Genomic DNA, 22,002 nt, shown 5'->3' with positions numbered 1-22,002 from the left:
GATAAGAAATTATATGTAAGATAAGAAATTATATGTAAGATAAGAAATTATATGTAAGATAAGAAATTATATGTAAGATAAGAAATTAGATGTTGTATACATAACCGAAGTACGATAAGATAAGAAATAAGATGTTGTATACATAACCAAAGTACGATAAGATAAGAAATTAGATGTTGTATTCATAACCAAAGTACGATAAGATTTACAACTCCCAGTAGTAACGAGCGCAATCATAACAGAACCGTTAAAATTTGCGTTAACTTGAGGCAATCAGATTTGAAAATATTACTTAATCAGGGAGTTTAACGGACCAAAAACATGTTAAAATTGATGAAAAAAATGATCCAATAGAGCAAAAAATATATACCATAAACTTCGAAACATTTACGATGCACAGAAAACGAACTTTAAAGTTAGTTGTGGTTGCTGCTTTGTGAAAGAGAAATTTCTAATATAAACATGTTAGACATTAAAATGTTCCAATAGAGCAAGAAATATATTCCATAAACTTCGAAACATTTACGATGCACAGAAAACGAACTTTAGAGTTAGTTGTGGTGGCTGCTTTGGAGGTTGTATGAAATGAACGTCTTCAGGGGGGAGCTTGTACTGCGGGTTGTTCCAAAGCAAGACGCATACAGCGTCTAGAACTGCCTCGTCTAGACGCTTCTGCAGCATAGATACGAGCTCTTCTGTGATGTTCGGGCCTGTGAACAAAACACGTACGTAAACTTCTGGCAAATTTCAGTAAAAACGCGAGACAATATGCAGACGCTCTTGATTTAAATTAGCAACACAGAGAGGGACATGTGGTGCGACATAAAAACGACAGCTTACTATGGACATAAAGACATTAAACACGATACTAGCACTAACACTCACCAGGCTGGGCGATTCCATGCACAGTAAGCTCGATGTAATCATATCCTTTAGAAGAAGAATGGGAAGCAGTCACTCCCTCCGTGATGACGTCACGCTCTCCTACGGAACTGATCCGCGGTCTCCCGTCAACGCCATGAAAGGCGGACGAAGCAGCGACGACACTTGACGGTAACGTGGCCGCTGGGTGGACGGTAACCGGAGCCTCGGTTACACTTGCCACCGAATTTGAAGTTGTGGAAATATGCTCAGAGGTTGAAGTAAACATAGAAGGATTGTCATCATCTCTGAACGTCTTTCTCTGAGAGACCCCAGAGACTTCTTCACGGTCGTAGCGGGCGATGTCAGACCAGGCCACGCTAGTAACACTGCCAACGGCACTCGAAAATGATTGAGGGGCTGATGCGATCAGATCAGCCGCCGCTGTGGAATTAGCAATTACAGTAGAAACCATAGTAGAATTTTGTGCGTTGTTATTGAGAGGAGCATTTGCGGGGACCGCGCTGATACCATTGATAGCTCCAGCGGGACTAACAATAATGGCAGAGGAGGCGCTGACATTCGATGTCACTAAATGGGAGTTGGGATCAGCACTAGTGGTCGGTTTTGAAGGATATTTAGTGACCCCACTCTGAACATTTGAGATGATGGTGCCACTTATGTTACTAGTGATGGTAGCTCCAGCGATGTTGGTAGCTGCGTAGTAGCTGTCTCTTATACACATCTAGATGTGTATAAGAGACAGAAGCTGAGCGCCGTGTGTCTTGAGCGGGTCGCAGGGAGACGTCGTCCTCTCAGGGCCGTAGAGCTGTCTCTTATACACATCTAGATGTGTATAAGAGACAGGTCCTACCTTGAGTCTGGGGTGCAGAAGGAAGCGTGTGTCCCACACCACAGGACACCTGAACGTCCCGGGCTCGTTGCGGAGACTAGCCTCGTGGTAGCTGTCATCCGTCGCCTCTGCCATATTGTAAACAAGATTTAACTCATCAAACTCATCAAAAAAAAATATAACTCATCAAACTCATCAAAAAAATATAACTTATCAAACTCATCAAAAAAATATAACTCATCAAACTCATCAAAAAAATATAACTCAGTACTCACTGCAGTTAGTGACAGAGAGCACATTTTCTCGTCGACGAAAACTTGAAGCCACGGACAGACGGGCGGACGGACATGACGGGCACAATAGCGCCTTTTTTCATAAATTAGAAAATGCGCCAAAAATATAACTCAGTAGGTACCTACTCACTGCAGTGAGTGACAGAGCGCATTTTCTCGTCGACGAAAACGTGAAAAAGGCCGGATCCCTTGTGAATCAAGTCACGAAAAATTCAAGAATCGGTAACAGGCCATGGGCCTATTTCTTCAGTGCCGACACTTCTATTCTATTCTATAAGGCACCTCCCTGAAGATATTGTTGACGCTCCGAGTATGAACGCGTTCAAGAACAGACTAGACAAGGCCATGCAGGAGCATATTTTTAGTCTTAAAATGCCTCGTACCCTACGGAACATCTGATATCTAGAAGCGATTTTAAATCTACCGTCCGTTGAAAAGATTTGATCAAAAGGCCAGTCTAGTCAAGAAAAGTACAAGAATCGGCAACAGGCCTATATCCAGGCCTATTCTTTAATGCCGAAGATACTATACTATACTATATTATTCTATTGTATAAGGCACCATTATGCATGTCATCCTCGGTATTGACGATGTAGGCGTCGCCCCAGGAGGACCCTGGGGAGGGCGGCGTGAGGAGAGAGTGACAGAGGCGAGTCTTGTGAAGACTGTGCAGCAGCAGAGACTGGTTCACGTGCCGTACGAGAGCTCGTATCAACGACAACGTATCTTCCAGCACCGCCTTGTACTGGCACGCGTCGCACGGCAACCTATGTGGTTAGGTAGAAAATTACTCAAAAAATACGAGGCATTCTACAGGCAAACCATGGAACTTTAATGCAGCACCTAAAAAAACATGTTTATTGTGACGTATCTTCCAACACCGCCTTGTACGGGCATGCGTCGCACGGCAATCTACGTGGTCAGGTAGAAAATTACTTGAACATACGAGGCATTCTACAAGCAAACCATGAAACTTTAATGCAGCACCTAAAAAAACATGTTTATTGTGACGTACGCTATTCATAATTATCTATTAAGCATTCTCATGGATACATCTTAAGAATGTGTCGTTATATCTTCATAAGAATAATTTCCTACGTCATTTTAATTACCTGCAGTGGAAATAAACAGTGACGTTTCGCTCGCCCACATGCAGGATGAGCCAGAATTTTGGCAGGCAAGGCTGCGCGGTTTCGAATTCTTGGAGCCAATCGGCGCAGTCGTCAGACTCGCTGATGTCGCCCTCGCAGCCGATGTCGGTGGTCTGGCCGGACTCCAGCACCGATGATACGTCCGATGCCAGGCCAGCTGCAGCCGCTGATGCACTTATGGATGAAGTGGCCCCAGTGGAGGCTGAAGAAACAGTGGCGGATGAAGCCGATGTGCACCCGGCCACGGTTGTAGACGTTGTCGTGTCTAGCGCCGTGGCTGAGAAGTGGCGTCGCCGGCTCAGTGACACCGTGCAGTGAGTATCACTGAAATAATTAAGATAGAGGTAACATTAATTTCAATACAATTCATTTAAGTTTAAATCATATGATAAGAATTATAAAAACTAGTGTACAAATAATAAACTTAAATTATTAGTCTAATGAAATAGCGTGATTAACGAGAAATTTCCGATCATTTGTTAGACTATCAAGAATGATAAACATAACCATTTCTCATACACGATTTTTAACGATTTGTGTACAAAATTAAGAAGCGCTTGGTCGTACTCTGGTTGGGTGCCCCGGGCGCCCGCAGCACACTCGTCTGAGCTGGCACTTCTGGGCACGGGCATGCCTGCCGCTGCCATCTCCGTGGCGCCGCTGCCATTTGTTCTGCTCAGTAACAAGGTTCTATAATGCGCCGTGATTTGGATCTCATCTTCTTATATGTAAAAGGCTCAAGACGAATACAAAATAATTTATTTAAACGTTTTTATCTTTGAGCGATTATACTTAGCTTTGCCTTGTTGCGACGGACTTTGTTTCTGAATTGTATATATTGAACCGATTTGAAAAGTTCAAAGTCGACAAAAATTAGCAATGCTACTGAACGTGAGCGGAGAATGGGATATATAAGAGCATTTGGCGATTGCATAATACATTTAGAGAAATGTTGGTTTGAAAATATTACTTTCTACTAAAAAATTGTCGAGCTTCGAAATACAACATTTATAACGACAAAAAAAGACCTGATTCAAGAATATCAAATAAAAAAGGTTTACGGCATTACCTACGCAACGGAGGATGCCGCATTTTGCCGCTGCCATCTTCCTTCTTTGGCGAAGTTTTGACGGGTGACTTCGCCTTCCTCTTGCCGCGATCCAAGGCAGCGGGTGGAAGACTTGACGATGAGATAGAGTCGCGTTGGGCGCTTCCCTCGCCCTCGAGGGTGAAGAACAACTCCTGCTGCTGTACGCCCCCACACGTGATCACCATGCCGGGCTCGAGCTCCTGTCTCTCCCAGGGGCGAGACATGGACGCTCCGTCCACGACGTCTCCGAGCTCGGAAGACTCTTTTCCTGACGAGGCATCATGCCCACGCAATACCCCGGGGTGTGCTAGCATAGCGTTCATGTTTAGACCATCCACGCAGCTGGAGACGGGATGGCTGATGCTCATTGCCCCTAGTGAAGTCGCTGTGACATCGATCGATGTGGTAGTGACAGGCACATTAGATGAATAACCTGCAGAACTAGTGACATCGGCTAACGCTGAGTTAGTGACCATGTCAGTTACCCTAGTTCCCACACTAGTGGCCGTTACGAAGCCAGTTGTTGCTGCAGCCATGGGCTCGACCGCGGTGGGGCCACAGCTGGGCTTGACGCACGACGTAGCAGCAAACGCGCGCTCTCTGCTGTGTTTGCTACGTTCTTTTTCGCGGGATTTTTCCCGCAGTTGTGAAGTCTCACGGGAGTACGAAGAACGATGGTATCCATCTGATGAAATAATCCAACTTTATTACGGAAAAAAGGCTTCCGACCTTCTTATTCTCGTTACAAATCATCTTTCAGTATTTTTGCAATTTGAAAACTCATAACAAATGATATTGTTTCGTAGTTAATATTTCCAATGAGCGAGACCAGTGATACAATGCGAAAAAGAGTAATTGGCCAGTGAATAGAGCGGCATCTTGATCCAGTAAATTCGAAAAGACGCTACTCTCATGTGCTAAAATCATTCATCCCTGCCACAACAAAATATCACGGACAGAAAGTGCGATCAGACAGGTAAGAAAAATTTGGCTAACAAAATTAGTATCAGAAAAAATTACGTAAGGATAATTTAACAAACAGTCATATAATGGTAAGCTAACAAATCTAAAAAAATGTAACTGTACTCACTGAAGTGAGTGACAGAGAGCGCATTTTCTCAAAATCGACGAAAACGAGAAGTCACAGACAGACAGACGTACGGACATGACGAGCACAATAGCGCCTTTTTTCCATAAATGAGAAAAGGCGCTAAAAAGGCGCTAACAAGGCGCTTCACAATAAATTCTAAAAAAAAATTCGTTCGATCGCAGGATGTTTTTCTTATTGAGTTATTGGATTATTTAGTTATTGAGTTATTGAGTTATAGAGTTAGAGTTATTGAGTTATTGAGTTATTGAATTATTGAGTTATTGAGTTCCAGGATATAGTTCCAGTCGTATTCGCGCAGGAAATTTGGCCTTTCAGCGAAGAAGACAGCCCATTGCCAGAAGACGCTGCCGTTGATCATCTAGAAGACGTGCCATGTCAATTCATTACAGCTAAAATCAGTATGATCATAGGCATGAACCGAGCTGAAATGCTGAAGCCTCTAGAGATCGTCGACGGGCCCCACTAAGCATGCAATTTACGCATCACGTCATCGTCTGGGCTGGGCCCTGAATGGACACATGTGTTTCATTAAATTTTGTTCCATATACAAGAATGACAGACTGGCTATCACAGACAACTGTCCTCGTACGGTATAGGATCAGAAGACTCGAGAGGCAAAGAAAAGACAGTCGTTGGCACCAATAGTTTTGAATAACCATGTTAGTAAATTGAATTTTGGTGTTGATAAGTCCAAAATTATTTTTCAGGTATTTACTTAAAAATCTTGTTGCAAACATGGAATTAGAACTCTCTCGACAAAACATTTCAGAATGTTCACAAATAATTATCTTGCATAAAACGACTTTTGTGCAGAAGAATATTAAGTGTTCAGCGTTGATTTCGATGAAGTACTGAAGCCTAATAGATTTTTAAAATATAAAACATATTCCAAGAGAGATACACTTTGCAGTTTCTGTTTTTATTTGGTCAAGTTTGCTCATTCGGGTAATGGATTATGGGGACTTGAGATGTCACGGGATTATAAAAATTATTGTATTAGGCCTATAGACAAATTATTGTTTGTTACTCAGCAATTTAGGATTTGTTATACTCTATGCCACAATTTATTTGGCTGTGGCTTTCAGTTAATAATATCACGTTAGAATATTCATTGTCAAAGAACTTTGAACTTATCAACTCACACTTTTAATACTCCTTTAAAGTGAACTAAGAAATTTATGGTATCGAATCTAGAATCATTTTTATTAGGAACCAATAAGTTGATAAAATCACATCAAGAAAATTCTTTCCAGCGAAATGATAATTTCATAACATAGCATCTAGAGTTTCGTTGCCGAAGAACTAATAAGTTAATAAAATTACACCAAATATTCTTTACAAAATTAGAATTATCTTATGTATTGCATCTAGAATATTCGTAACTAAGGAACTAATAAGTCGATTAAAGCGCATTAACGCATATAAAATATTCGATAGTTAATGACTAAAATGTTGAAGATATTGTATCAAGGATACTTGTTGACATGGAATTTATGAGTTTATTATATCGCATTTGTGAATTTATGAAAAATATTTGCAAATTACCAATGAAAACGGGTCTAGGGGAACGTTTGGCAAATTACTGTCGTGCAATTCAGTTCATGCTTGATATTGAAGATGAAAGATGACATTTTCGGGAAAATCCATGCTGTTCTAAAGGATGTTCTCTCTCATATTGAGTGTTCGAGATTTCCAATGAGCTCAAAGGTGTGTTTGTCTATAAATCTAAACATTTCCAGCGCGACCATCGTTGACATAGATAGCGTGATCGTTTATTCATGACATATATATATATATACTGAAATCGTTTTTTAAATACTGAACTGAATTTATTTATGCATACAGATCTCACTCGTCTCGGAATGAGAAAGAATTAATTTTCCACTCAATATAGTTGTGTTTTATTAATAGTTATCCTGGTGAACTCAAAGGTTCCATGGTCCTAAACTAAGACAGTTATATATTATAAATCATTCATAACATTATTGAAAGTTGAAACTGAAATAATATGTGCCGTTATGATTTCAATATTACTAATAGAATTATAAATTGCACATTCCACTGGTTTTCACAGCTACTTGTTGATCAATGGCCGTTGTCACGCGAAAACCAAGCGTGCACACAGAAAAATAAATGGGTTGCATTGTCCAAATAAAGACACTTACTCACAGCCCGAGCAGCGAGCGGACGTATATATAGCACTTATACGTACTTTAGCCGCGCCAAAATTGGTCGTGATAATTAACACAAGGGCAAGAAGTACATGAAAAGTTGGACAAAATCTCACGCATTTATCGATCGGTTTCGCCTTCAAAACAACGGCACGAGCTTACATTGACCTTGGGTAGTCACGTAAACTCTTATTCAAACACTTCTCCATCGCATTTAATCAAGCGCGGAATTGAAGAACAATAACGGTTTTTTTCTTCAAGGTATGTTTTCCTGACTGATTGCAAATTCGGTTTTCATCATCATGTTTGATTTAGAAAAGACGAAAGCTTTCAATGAAATTTATGCTGTACGCGTTCGCAAAACATACTCGATTGTTCCACATGACGAAAACGTGCCTATCCCTATCGAAATTCGAAGACCTGTCAGCCGCTGGCACACGGACGCCCCAGGTTCTTATGGCCGGGTAAATTAGAAGCTCTATGTCCGCATTAGGTTCCGGTTGCCGTAGCGAAATGTGCCGTTATGATTTCAATATTACTAGTAGAATGATAAATTGCACATTCCATTCAAGGACAAGAAGTACATGAAAAGTTGGACAAAATCTCACACATTTCTCGATCGGTTTCGCCTTCAAAACAACGGCACGAGCTTACATTGACCTTGGGTATAGTCACGTAAACTCTTATTCATACACTTCTCTATCGCATTTAATTAAGCGCGGAATTGAAGAACAATAACGATTTTTTTTCTTCAAGGTATGTTTTCCTGACTGAGGGCAAATTCGGTTTTCATCATCTTGTTTGATTTAGAAAAGACGAAAGCTTTCAATGAAATTTATGCTGTACGCGTTCGCAAAACATACTCGACTGTTCCACTGACGAAAACGTGCCTATTTGATTCCACCAGCGGATTGGCAAATTGAATTCATAACGAGGATTAAAAAGTTGCTGATATATAGCAGATTTTTGAGTGGAATTCCTATCTTTGCCGACGGTTTTGAAAATCGTTGTGAAATTTGTGTTAGAGCAAAAAAATGCTGTTATTACAAAGCGCAACAATTATTTGAATTTTCAAGATACTGTTTCATCTGGATTAATCAATTGTTCGAGGGTTATATATATTTATATATACTACTACGGGTAGGTAATGACCAGAGAATTCGTCGATTTAAATTTTCTGGATCGAACAATATTCTTCAGATGACGTTGGTTGACCAAAATGCAGGTGTAAGGAAGTAATTTTAAATCATTATTGACGTTTCGCATGTAACAAACAGTCGCTTTCAAGTTATAGGAAGCATTGAATACAGACAGAAATTTTGGCTGAAATAAGTACATGATAAACGTAAATACGATTCAACACGATTTTATTATTATAAATTTATAAATTAAAATTATTATTAATCGATCCAAATTTCATTATTAAACGCGTCTTGCAACTTGATATAGAATGTTGATAAATTCGAAACGTCTTAACACGTTGAAAATAGCTTTCTATAACTTGATTTTCGATCTACTATCGCCAACGAAAAATATTATTTGACATATTGAAAAATCTACAATTAAATTATTTATGATTTTTTTGTCCATTCTTCAATGAAACTTGTTTATAAAAGCACAAATTCCGCCATCATATTCTAATTTTCCATGTTACAGAAAATAAACTCAGTTGCATTGAATTGCAGACTGCTTACGAACATTTTTCCTCCAAAGCATAAATTTAAACGACGCATGAAGTTCCGAATAACTTGCTAAATTCCTGAGAACTCGTATTTCTGCTCTAATCACTGCATGTAAGCAATATACCCTTTACTTTTAATATCAAACATAAATAATATTATTATTTATTCGTATACGAACGGCACGTATTAATGGCTTGCATCTCGGAAATGCGCTCCCATCGCCGTCATTCATGGTCACGGGTAGAAAAAAAAATCTGTCTTGATTAGTAATTATACGATTAATTATTCAATATCTCACCTATACTCTCCAATAATAGCATTTGGCTCTAGCGTTGTACATCTCAAACCGTTTCCAGCGTTGTGTCTATGATCCGGGGTCTTTAAGCCTCAATTGTGCGTGTCGAAAAAATAAATCCAGCCGAATACTAAATTTAAGTCACATTGTAATATTTTTTAGCCAGTAGGACACAGTTTGACACTTCAATCATTTATATTACCTGTTTGTAGAGTATTAGTATTGAGTATTTGTAGAGTATTATTAGTATAGTATGTTAAAGTTTATGGGTTTGTTAGTGTGTTGGAAGCCTGGCGCTGTAAATATTTATAGCGTCGCTATTAAAAAGCTACGAACGCTATTAATTATATATATAATTAATAGCGATGAGAAGCATAGCCACTATGCTTGTCATGTCGGGATATTGCATGAACCTGAAAATCTTTATAGTGGTAGAATTTTGAGGCGTTGCGGAACTAATAGGAAGACTTCGGTCAAAAATATATATTAAATTTTGAAACTGGTAAATATGATTTAATTCATATAATTTATCGATAAAAGGTAGCTGCATTTAAACAACGGAAGTACAACGAGACTTCTTTCTTCTATTTAATTTACGGGATGATGGTTTGAGCATTGTATTTGATTCTCAATTTCTTATTAAAGGAGAAGGATCGAATAGCTAAAATTTTTATCATATGTCGCTCCCAGGTAAACACCGGGTTAACCTGCTATAATTGGAATAATTATTCACAATATAACAAAGTTTTATAATCATTATATTCATTTAGCCATGATTCAAAAGACAACGTTCACTTAGAATATCAAAGTGTCTCGAAACTGCATTTGGTTAGCATATCAAGCCAGAAATGAGACAAGGTAAGGGCATATGTACTTCTAACATGGATTATGGCAATAATGCTCTCAGAACTCGTCCGATCAACGGCTGTAAAACCGTCTAATTTTAAGGTCTTATAGGACTGAACCATAAGTTAATTCGTGCGAAGGACGCAGTATATCTTATCACCTTAACTCGCATATAGGCAGGCTTTGCAGCCGCAATTAATAATTGAACAACAAACAACTTGAACAATAATTGATGGCCGGCTAGGACAAAGCGACTCTGCCACTCTCGTCTTCGTTTACTCGAATTCCAATCGGCATCTCCTGATTGAATTTGTGCAAACCTACAAACAGTTCAGCTCCTGTTTGAATACGTGAACTTGAACTTTTGTCACGCTAAAATCAAAACAAGGAATTATTCGGTTTCAGACCCATTCTTTGTTTATATAATTGGAAACGAAGAGCAGTTCTATGCGCCTACCAATGCAATGGAAACATCACCTTAACCATTTGTTTCTTTAGGAACTCGTAGGTTCAGCGTGAGTAACTTGAACGTAGAAGGTGTAGTTCAATCACAGTATTTTGCTGCTTTGAACGACTACACACAGGATTCGGTAGACTCAACAGTCACGGCCGCACTTCCAATCAGAAAAGGAAAACACACAACGTAACGAAACATCGTCTATGCACAGCCAATACGCAGTAATAACTAGAATTTTTCGGTTCAGGGGTATGTATATCATGGGTATATATTGGAACAGTGGCATGCTGGTGCCACTCAAGTCTCGGATCACGCCTTGAATCTTTCTACGTACAAGTGACTCAGCAATTATTTCTCCTAACCGACAAGTAAGTGTGAAGTCAATGGACACATGTAAAATATTTTGCTCATTGATAAGTGGATGTATAATGAAGCATGGTTTTCCATTAAAAGTCATGAAAGTTACTGTTTGTCGGTATGTGATCAGGAAATAAAGATATATTTCAGTCTTAGTAAAACCAATAATAAAATCAACAAATATAACGCCAGTCATATAATGAAGGCACGTGAGCCACTGTAAAAACTCAATGTTAAGAATGACCAAGGAAGTTAAACTGTGATTTTTCGCAAAACTTGGGTATAAAATTTAGACCTGAAAACTTTATAAACTATAAAATTCCGTAATCTTTTGAATAACCTCCGTGTAAATTGTAAAACTGTAAAACTGTGTTAAAAAAACTTTGATGGTCTTGAAAAATATTATTAGCATTTAATTCAAGGTACTCTCTAATAGACTACTTATTAGTTTCCAATCCGTCCAACGTTCTCCTGAGAAAATATAGACTAGGGAACTAAGAAGCCTTCACCGTTTTCTGATGATGGTGAATATTAAATTTTTAATGAAATTTTAACCCACGCGCACCCGTTAAATTTTGCATTTTCAATTTTCCAATTCGAATAAAATATGATAGTGTTTTTTAAAACAAGAGTGACCTGACCGCAAAAAAAAAACATTTAATGAAAACAGCTCGCACGTTCATTCAAATTTTTGCACATAACGAGGATGAAAAATATTCTCAATCGAAACAGGTTTGATTCTGAAAAATATATCCAAGAAGTAAATTACAATTTTATCGCTGACTGAACAATACTAGGTAACTTTCTCAATCGTCGTCGGTCATTACATTCGTAAATTCATCAATTATAACTGTTTCTCTTAATTTAGTATTTTAAAGCAAAATCTTTTAAAATTGTTACACTTGCTAACAAATATTTCGAGTTGCGTAGAGATTGGCAGTCTGGTATTTAACGTAAAATTAATTTGAGAATAACGGAACATAATAAATCTATATTTTCATCATGCCTGAAATCAGTCATAAGAAATTTCGTTGTGTATATCATGTTAAGACTGTGGCAGTGCATACAAAAATTAACAGTCGAGGAGACAGCCGCCTTCATCGACAGCTTTGATTTCGACTACGACTTAGCGATGACGCCAACAAATCATTTCTGCCCCAGCCAGAGCAAGATAGAACTCGTCTCATCCGGCAACCATCCCACCATGAAGCACATGTATTTCCAACCGCTGCCTGAAATCTACGATTACCTCGACCATGTCGCCAATACCCACAACTTAGATATCTTATTCAGGATATGCGTGGCGTGCCGTGCTGAATTCTGAACATCATGGCGGGTTTACGACACAATTTACGACACGGACACTATCTCAAATTATCGACACTGAATGAGTGCTCAGCGATATGGTTCTTGCTAAAAGTCATAATGATTTCACGAGTATTTTTTGAATTTAAGACTGTGTTAATTCATGCTATTATATTATACATTAGATCATGGTTGAAGATGTGAGACGCAAATTGAGATCAGACATACGAATACTTCTTTCAACAGCTGAGTATCGAGGCGCTATTTACTCTCGTTAATATTAATTAAATAATTTTCAAAAGACTAGGTTATTGACTCCGGCAGGCAGTAAACTGTGTCCACTGAACACAAATGGTAGCACTTTTAATCGAATGTTTTTCTTTGGCATAACGTCCGTAATTTACAGGCGTCTTGAATTTGTAAGCGGAGTCTGTGCTCATCTGACGAGTTTGATGCAGTTTGAAAAAAAATACTTAAAGGGAAAGTTGCTTTTCGAAGATGATTGAAAAAATTGTGCTGCTGGATCTATTGTCCGATTCAAACTTTTGTGAATTGACAAATTTTTTGATGCCTCAGTTGTAAAAATCAATGTTTTAATGAAATGTTTATGTTTTGTTCAAAAATTCTATGAAAAACATTTTTACAATATTATAATCTAAATTCTAAGTTATAATGAAACATTTTTTAGTTGAGTAATCGTGTAAGTTGTGTAACCACTAAATTGTGTAAGTTGTGTAACCGAGGTGTAAGGAAGAGGGTAGGAGGGCTGGTAGGCTAGAAGAACTTCATAGCATCAATCGATTTGAGCCAAATTTTGTTACTGATTAATTAATATTTAAGTAAATATTATTGCCTTAATAACTTATAGGTTACCTTTCGAAAAATTAGTATTATAGTAAAAATTGTGCTGAAATTTAGCTTTTTTTTTCTTGCAAATTTAAACGGCTTTGCCGCTACTGTGGAATTTTTTTATTTGGGAAATACTGAAAAACAAATTGATCGGGCAATTTTACACATAAAAAAACATTGTAGGATAGTGAATTAAAAAAATTATTCTCGCTTCACACTTTCGTACACGACGAGCATTTTAAAAATTTATTTGCATAATAAATGTTAGAAAAATCAAATTCGTCCTCTAAACACTGTGTAATGATGGTTGAGTAATGAGTATCTAATTATCACCCTATCATTTCAGTTCCATTTCTTGCTATATCTAAGCCTCTTTTTATTTCTAGGCTTACTAGAAAACCGTTCTAATAGGTAGAGACTACGAATACTTTAATTATGTAAACTCGAAACTCCAAGGTTTACAGTGTCAATATTCGAGTACCAATGACTAAAAAATTCACAGCCTAAATTTGGAATTCTAGAACGTTTTTTTCAATTTCAGATTCAATTCAATTTTCAATTTCAATTCAATTCAGAACGTCAATATTTGAAAGCATCAGTTATCTTCCAGTGCTTAAATTGATTTGAATTTTACAGCGTATCAATATTGTAAACAATTACATTGTTTTTCATTTTAAATTCATCCAAATGAATGTACCCTAAGTTTAACTAACGCTTGCGCTAATAAAATAAAATTTCTAACTGCGACTAAATTAATCATTTCCGGCAATATTTACAGAATTTTAATGTAAGACGAAGATGAGAGTATTTATTTAAAATGACGACGATTTTTCAAGAGTCTCACTGTATTGTATTTGTATTTCACTCCGTCCTCTCCTACAGTTAGACTTAAATCAAAAGATGATTGTTTAATATGAAAATGATTTTACGAGGTTCAAAAATTCAAGTTGTTTGCAGACTGCCAGTTAGCAAACGAGGCAGTACACTGTTAGAAAAATTACCGTTAACGGTATAACCGGCGTTTCAGTGGCCGGTCGGCACGTGAAGAGAAACACCGCGTCGCCGTTTTAATTCTAATTTAACACTAGAAATCCGTAAAACATCCTGATAAAAACGGCGAAACAGTTCATTTTCACGGGGCGAGCGGCTATATACTAGAACGCCAGTGGGACCGTTTTTTCACCATTTTTTCTAACATTCTAGAATATGAACTCTATTCAAATAACAGGGATTTTTGAACCTGCAAGGCGGCGCTCATATATGGCCTGGGTCTGCTACGCTAGAAACTCATACTAGGGAAACGGAAGATATCCTATTCATACATTTCTTCAGAGACCACCAAACGGTCGCTTGGATAACGATCAAATAGTTCACGGAATGCCATTAAACTAAATACTAGTATGTTGATGATAGCTAACTTTAACTATCTTTAAATAACTTGGTATTGACTGGATAGATAAATTATATACTGGAGATGAAAGTCAACGACGTCATTGTTCATGGATGGAGTTGGAGTAAGACTCATTTTTAGCCCAGCACGTAACCAAACCAACCTTCTATAATATAATATTCTAATATAATATAATATTCTAATAATAATAGGATTGGGTCAACTTTGATTAAGCGATGGTGACCAGATGCCGATTCTTATCCACCAGGGGCCCTACTTTTAAAACTCGCCAAGTGAACGTAAGTACTTACGCTCTATTTTCTTGTCTATGATTTTGCTCGAAAGGCCGTCCATGATTGGCTGATGAACTTACGATCTCTTAACTTTTTTTGAAAGTATAGGCCCTGGACACTTTGCCGATTTCGACCAGAATTTGCCCAAGTTACTGGATTAGATCCCTCAGTTGCTGCTTCAATCTTGATCTAATTTACCACTCAGCTCCTTGAGCAAAGATGAAATGTTTAAAAAATTAGATCAGTACTCACTGCAATGAGTTACAGAGAGCGCATTTTCTCGTCGACGAAAACATGAAGTCACGGACAGACGGACGGACGGACATGACGAGCACAATAGCGCCTTTTTTTCATAAATTAGAAAATGCGCTAAACATATAACTCAGTTCTCACTGCAGTGAGTGACAGAGAGGGCATTTTGTCGTCGACGAAAACGTGAAGTCACGGACAGACGGACATGACGAGCACAATAGTATAGGGCATATTTTCCGTAAATGATAAAATACGCTACAAATATAGTTGGAATAATCCTGACCTTGTGACTGGAATTAGTTAGGAGGAAACAGTTACGGGAGTGTACTCACCGTTCTGGTCTTCAGAGTCTGAGGTGGAGATGGAGCCTCGGCGCTCCGAGTCTCTCCTCTCCTTGCGCTCACGTCTCTTGGCCCACTTGAGCTTCTCCACAGCAGCGCTGCCTGTCTCCACAGCAGCGCTGCCTGTCTCCACAGCAGCGCTGCCTGTCTCCACGTCCTCCACGCTCTCCTCGGCCTCTGACAACCAAACAAACTTATGCATGAGTCACGTCAGTGCTTCACAAAAAGATAATCAACAAACTTGTATGATTATGGATGAAACAGTCAGGTCAGTGCTTCACCTAAATGATAATTAACAAGCTTGTCTAATAGTTCAGTCAGAGTATAATAATTATCACATGAAACAGGTCAGTGCTGCACTAAAAAATAATTAACAAGCTTATCTAATAGTTCAGTCATAGTATAATAATTATCACTTGAATTATTACTTATAACAATGTTATAAGACTGAACAGGTGCACACAAAGTCCTTTCTGATTAAGGAAATCTACAAGTGAAGATTCACTTCACTGATACAAAAGCCCTAATGTATTCCATCAAATGCACTAAATTAATATGAAATTTTCTGCAACTATATCGCATGTTACTGCATTAGTTGATAGCAAATACAATTTTTCATTCCAGCCGCCGACGGAAAACTTGAGTGAGAACTACGCAAATTGCCTGACGATATAAGTGATTTAAATCTCGAGTAAATGAAGAAATTAAAAATGAACCGATTCTAAAAAATCCCTGATTTGTGGCCATGAATTATTATTTATTTTATTCGCCTCCCCCTCACCGGCGGTGTGGAAGGAGACCCTGCGCTGGAGTTTGGTGGGCGATGACTCCTCGTGAGGACCTGGCAGGACTGGAGGACTTCTGGCCTTCGTGGTGAAGGACTTGGCGAGGGGGAAGGCTGGGTCGGGGCAGGACGCGAGCAGGTCTTGCAGGTTGCCAGGGCTCGGGTGCGGCATCACAGCGGGGCCATGCGGGGACAACCTGCATCAATTATTATATGCTTTAGTTCTTATCCAGGTGCTAACAGTCATAGGAATATTAATTACAACCTGCATCAATTATATAATTATATAAATGCTTTAGTTCTTAACAATGATACAATAGTCATATGAATATTAATTCAGGTTAGCTCACTATTTAAGGTGAATTAAGTAAGAGGCGGGAGCGTTGTCCAAGCCACAAAAATAAAAGAGTGCAATAGAGCAAAAAAAAATTCCTAAAATATGATTCATCGCAAACGATGGCTGATATAAATCAAATTTTTCTTGAAGCCATATGCTCAAGAATCACCACCAATTAATGAATATTTATGATAATGACATATATAATTGTGATTGAGAATGAAATCATTATGACGAGAAACCTAAGAAAGATAAGAAAAGATTAAAAATTCAATTTAAAAATAATTCTTATAGTCGTAGATATTATGACTAGAAAACTAATAACCACTAGAATAGTTAACGCAAAATAAAAATAATTCTAATAGATTCATGAATGAATTATATAACCTGCTACGTACTTATTGGAGGAGAGAGGGCATGTGGTGAGGGGAGCGAGCGGCGGCACAACGGAGGCGAGGTGGCGGGTGCGGTGGCGGTTGCCCAGCACCAGAATGTGGTGGGGGCCGAGCTTGTGTAGTCTGTACGTGCCCTGGTACACGCTCAGCTGGTCAAACTCCTGCCCAGGCAATATACCCTTCAGTCTGTATATATATACAGACTGCATAATAATAGACTACATAATCTGTATATATACTGCATCTGTATAGACCCTTGTGTAGTCTGTACGAGCCATGGTACACGCTCAGCTGGTCAAACTCCGGCTCAGGAAAGCGAAAAGTCTCGCCTTAAAACCCCGAAAGTCTCGCCTCCAATTTTAACGGCGATAATTCAAACTAAAATGACGGAAGCCACGCCAGCATGAATATATATTAGTGAATGACTGGACAGAAGGCGCACCAGCATGAAAATTTGTGGCTGGATAGAAGGCAGACCTGCATGAAAATACGTCAATTTGTGACAGGACAGAAGGCAGACCTGCATGAAAATACGTCAATTTGTGACAGGACAGAAGGCAGACCTGCATGAAGACACATCAATTTGTGACTGGACAGAAGGCAGACCTGCATGAAGACACGTCAAAGACACGTCAATTTGTGACTGGACAGAAGGCAGACCTGCATGAAGACATCCCTGGCAGTAGTACCGCCGGTAACAAAGTCCAGCGGTATGAGGGAGAGGGCAGCGTTGGGGCAGTGCTGGGAGCGTCGTACGTGCTGCACTACGCGCGTCACCGTCGCCTCCGTCAGGGGCAGCTCCTGCAGTCCTATGGCACACACCTCGTCCAGGACCAGCCACGACAACTGCACGTACAGTGTACTTTATTATTTACGTATTATTATGTACAGTTCACTTAAACGAACGATAACTGCACGTACAGTATACTTTATTATTTACGTATTATTACGCATTTAACACACATTGTTATTTACGTATTGTTACATATTATTACGCACAATACACATTATTATTTACGTATTATTACTTTTATTATGCACAATAAACTTTATTATTTACGTATTATTAGGTATTATTACGCACAATACACTTTATTATTAACGTATTATTTTGAACAGTAACTGTATTATTTACGTATTATTACACACAATACGCTTTATTATTTACGTATTATTACACATAATTCACTTTATTATTTACTTAGCACGTATTATTATCATTAATCACAAACATTATTATACAGCTCACGGATATTCAGGGAAAGTGCTTATACACAGACCACAACTGCACTCTTAATCAAGATTTAAATTCAAGATAAAAAATAATAACAAGATTATTTAAAAGAAAAATGCTTGCACACATTTTTGAACTTATCTAAAATATTTTTTATATCACATTTATCAGTTTCAAATATTTTTCACATATTTATATGAAATATTTTTCCCGTAACGAATTTTTTTCGCGATAATAAATAAATAAAAAACTAATTAAAATAATAAATTTTATAATTCATTTTCAAAATGATAATAATTTTTTTCGTAAAAATACATTAAGTTAATATAGTTTCGGGTGACCTGCTGCGTGGTGTTGGTGATGGCCAGACGCTGCTCCTCCGGCAGCAGGTCTATTGGGTCCTCCTCCACACTGCAGCAGAATACGAGTATTGTACAGGCTTTATTTCTTATTGTCATCAGTGGAATACATTTACATATTCAATATGAACAATAATATTGATTGAATGTTTTAGTTCTTAGCGGAGTCGTTGGGAATTTTCCTCCACGCTGCAGCAGAATACGAGTATTACACAGGCTCGACTTCTTGTTATGATTAGTGAAATAGATTTACATATTTAAAATAAACAATAATATTGATTGAATGTTTTAGTTGTTTGCGGAGTCGTTGGAAATTTTTCTAGCAATAGTTTGCTATTTAATTACATTGATATGATTTTGATATGGCATTTATATGGTATTGATATGGCATTCATATGATATTGATATGATATTGCCATGGCATTTATATGATATTGATATGATTGATTGATTTATTTATTTATTCACACAGGAGCACACGTTACAATGAAAAACAAAAAGAGACGTGAAATAAAATAGCAAGGCTTCCAGGTAAACACCCATATAAGCTAAAAAAGCTTCTCAGCAAAATAATAGGTACAAAACTCAATTCCAATGATAACAAGACGATATGATATGATATTGATATGATATTGTTATAGATGAAAAAAGATTAGTTATTTTCAGAATTTTCCGGGATAACTGGAACAGTGAGGTTATTTGATGTGTGCGAAGTTGCGTTGATTGAACCCGTTGATGAAGCGCTCTTATAAACTGAGTTAGTAAACTATTAGATTTGGCAGCACGGTCATGAATTAAGCTATAATGTCGGAGAGTTGAGACGCGTCTGCAACCCTGTTCGACGAAACATTGATAAATTGACCCCAAACTCTGACTTTGTTCAGAGACTTAGAATTATCAAAACATGGGCCCACGGCTACGAAAAAACACTCTGAGAAATCAGTGAAGCTTCTCTAAATAGTAAATATTTACAAGTACAGGTAATACAGAGAGTACTATTTACAAGTACAAGTAATACAGATCGAGAGTAATATTTACAAGTACAAGTAATACAGATCGAGAGTAATATTTACAAGTACAAGTAATACAGATCGAGAGTATTATTTACAAGTACAGTAATACAGAGAGTACTATTTACAAGTACAAGTAACACAGAGAGTACTATTTACAAGTACAAGTAACACAGAGAGTACTATTTACAAGTACAAGTAACACAGAGAGTACTATTTACAAGTACAAGTAACACAGAGAGTACTATTTACAAGTACAAGTAACACAGAGAGTACTATTTACAAGTACAAGTAACACAGAGAGTACTATTTACAAGTACAAGTAACACAGAGAGTACTATTTACAAGTACAAGTAACACAGAGAGTACTATTTACAAGTACAAGTAACACAGAGAGTACTATTTACAAGTACAAGTAACACAGAGAGTACTATTTACAAGTACAAGTAACACAGAGAGTACTATTTACAAGTACAAGTAACACAGAGAGTACTATTTACAAGTACAAGTAACACAGAGAGTACTATTTACAAGTACAAGTAACACAGAGAGTACTATTTACAAGTACAAGTAACACAGAGAGTACTATTTACAAGTACAAGTAACACAGAGAGTACTATTTACAAGTACAAGTAACACAGAGAGTACTATTTACAAGTACAAGTAACACAGAGAGTACTATTTACAAGTACAAGTAACACAGAGAGTACTATTTACAAGTACAAGTAACACAGAGAGTACTATTTACAAGTACAAGTAACACAGAGAGTACTATTTACAAGTACAAGTAACACAGAGAGTACTATTTACAAGTACAAGTAACACAGAGAGTACTATTTACAAGTACAAGTAACACAGAGAGTACTATTTACAAGTACAAGTAACACAGAGAGTACTATTTACAAGTACAAGTAACACAGAGAGTACTATTTACAAGTACAAGTAACACAGAGAGTACTATTTACAAGTACAAGTAACACAGAGAGTACTATTTACAAGTACAAGTAACACAGAGAGTACTATTTACAAGTANATGCTGTAATAATATAAATAAAGGAATAATAAAATAAAATAAATTCAACGTACCGACGCTGCTGACGTCAGATCTGAACTCGATGCTGGCGTCCAGCGGGTCGTCAGCGTCAGGGAAATCGTCGCCCACGCAGCTGTCGCCCCCGTCGCCCACGGCGGCCCAGCTGCTGGCGTCCTCGTCGCCGCCCCCACAGCCGCTCAGAGAGCGCTACCAACAACTTATATTTAAACTGTCTTCAAATCATATATTTTCTCAGCGATAAAAAAATTCACGTCTTATATTTATCATTAAATTTTTAACTTAAATCTCCCGACATAAAGACAGGTTATATTTATATAGGTTGGATTCGCTTCTATACTATATAGCGTGATCAAGTTTAAATGCGTGATGTATATGTATATGTATATGTATGATGAAGGGTATATATAGACTTAACAGACTTAATCTTGCGCTCTGCTAGTCAAGTGATCATGAACTTGGAAATCGATACCTTTTGGGCATCCAATTAATTCCAATTGAAAACGCTAACAGGTAAAAATTAAGCGCTGAAAAAAATGAGAAAATCACTAATAACAGCTTTCCACTCTTACAGTAAATGGCGAATGCCCCGTGTTTTCTTTTCCCGTGTGCATGTCAAGTCATTGTCGGCTGCTAGACAAATACCCGAATATGTTAAAAGTTACAGTGTCTTTCTCATACACCTCTAACTCATATAAGTTCTCACTAGCCAGCTGTAAAGATCGTTAGCTAATGCTGCATTACAAGATGTCAATGTACACCGAAATTAGGGAGAGTATGAAACAGGATACTGCATGCTCAGAATCAAGTTTATTGTTCGCCAACACAGAGCAAGTGGTCAACCGACTAGAAGAAAATTTTCGGGGTTAATTTTGCCTCTAATTTAGAATATATTTTTTATGAATAATCCCTCATATGAATTATCAGAAACCCTCATACTTCAATATAAATAGAGATATGAACGTGCGAGTATTACAGGCTTTAAACTCAATCAATATATACTCGTATGTTGAAATTAATTAGATTTACTTAGTGAAATTTCAGGGATCTCAAGTGCTATGTGTGGATGTGCTCAAGTGCTATGTGTGAATGTGCTTAAGTGCTATGTGTGGATGTGCTCAAGTGCTATGTGTGAATGTGCTCAAGTGCTATGTGTGAATGTGCTCTAGTGCTATGTGTGAATGTGCTCAAGTGCTATGTGTGAATGTGCTCAAGTGCTATGTGTGAATGTGCTC

At 37.8% G+C, this 22,002-nt stretch overlaps 2 protein-coding genes across 2 annotated transcripts in view; both read right to left on the bottom strand.

Annotated features, from left to right (window-relative positions):
* Nucleotides 1-544: 544 nt before the first annotated feature.
* On the bottom strand, nt 545-18,805 carry LOC108667775 (the record flags this gene model as incomplete). The annotated part of the gene is made up of 12 exons (XM_018154839.2): nt 18,689-18,805; nt 17,774-17,959; nt 17,117-17,274; nt 16,379-16,578; nt 15,589-15,774; nt 4,228-4,933; nt 3,726-3,830; nt 3,120-3,482; nt 2,569-2,774; nt 1,736-1,842; nt 886-1,513; nt 545-710 (listed from the first exon to the last, which is right to left on the bottom strand). Coding segments are annotated over exons 1-12 (3,128 nt in total), but the record flags the coding sequence as incomplete, so codon positions are not given.
* Nucleotides 18,806-18,857: 52 nt separating this feature from the next.
* Nucleotides 18,858-22,002, bottom strand: part of LOC125177587 — a 52,820-nt gene continuing 49,675 nt past the window's right edge. The window contains exons 23-24 of the mRNA XM_047879573.1: nt 20,803-20,956; nt 18,858-18,895 (exon numbers count right to left, since the gene is read on the bottom strand). Coding sequence (XP_047735529.1) covers nt 18,858-18,895; nt 20,803-20,956 — 192 coding nt within the window. The remainder of the gene's footprint in view (nt 18,896-20,802; nt 20,957-22,002) is intronic.

This window comes from Hyalella azteca, unplaced genomic scaffold (genome assembly GCF_000764305.2).
Source record: "Hyalella azteca isolate HAZT.00-mixed unplaced genomic scaffold, Hazt_2.0.2 contig3349, whole genome shotgun sequence".
Lineage (NCBI taxonomy): Eukaryota > Metazoa > Arthropoda > Malacostraca > Amphipoda > Hyalellidae > Hyalella > Hyalella azteca.
This window is presented reverse-complemented; position numbering and strand designations above follow the sequence as displayed.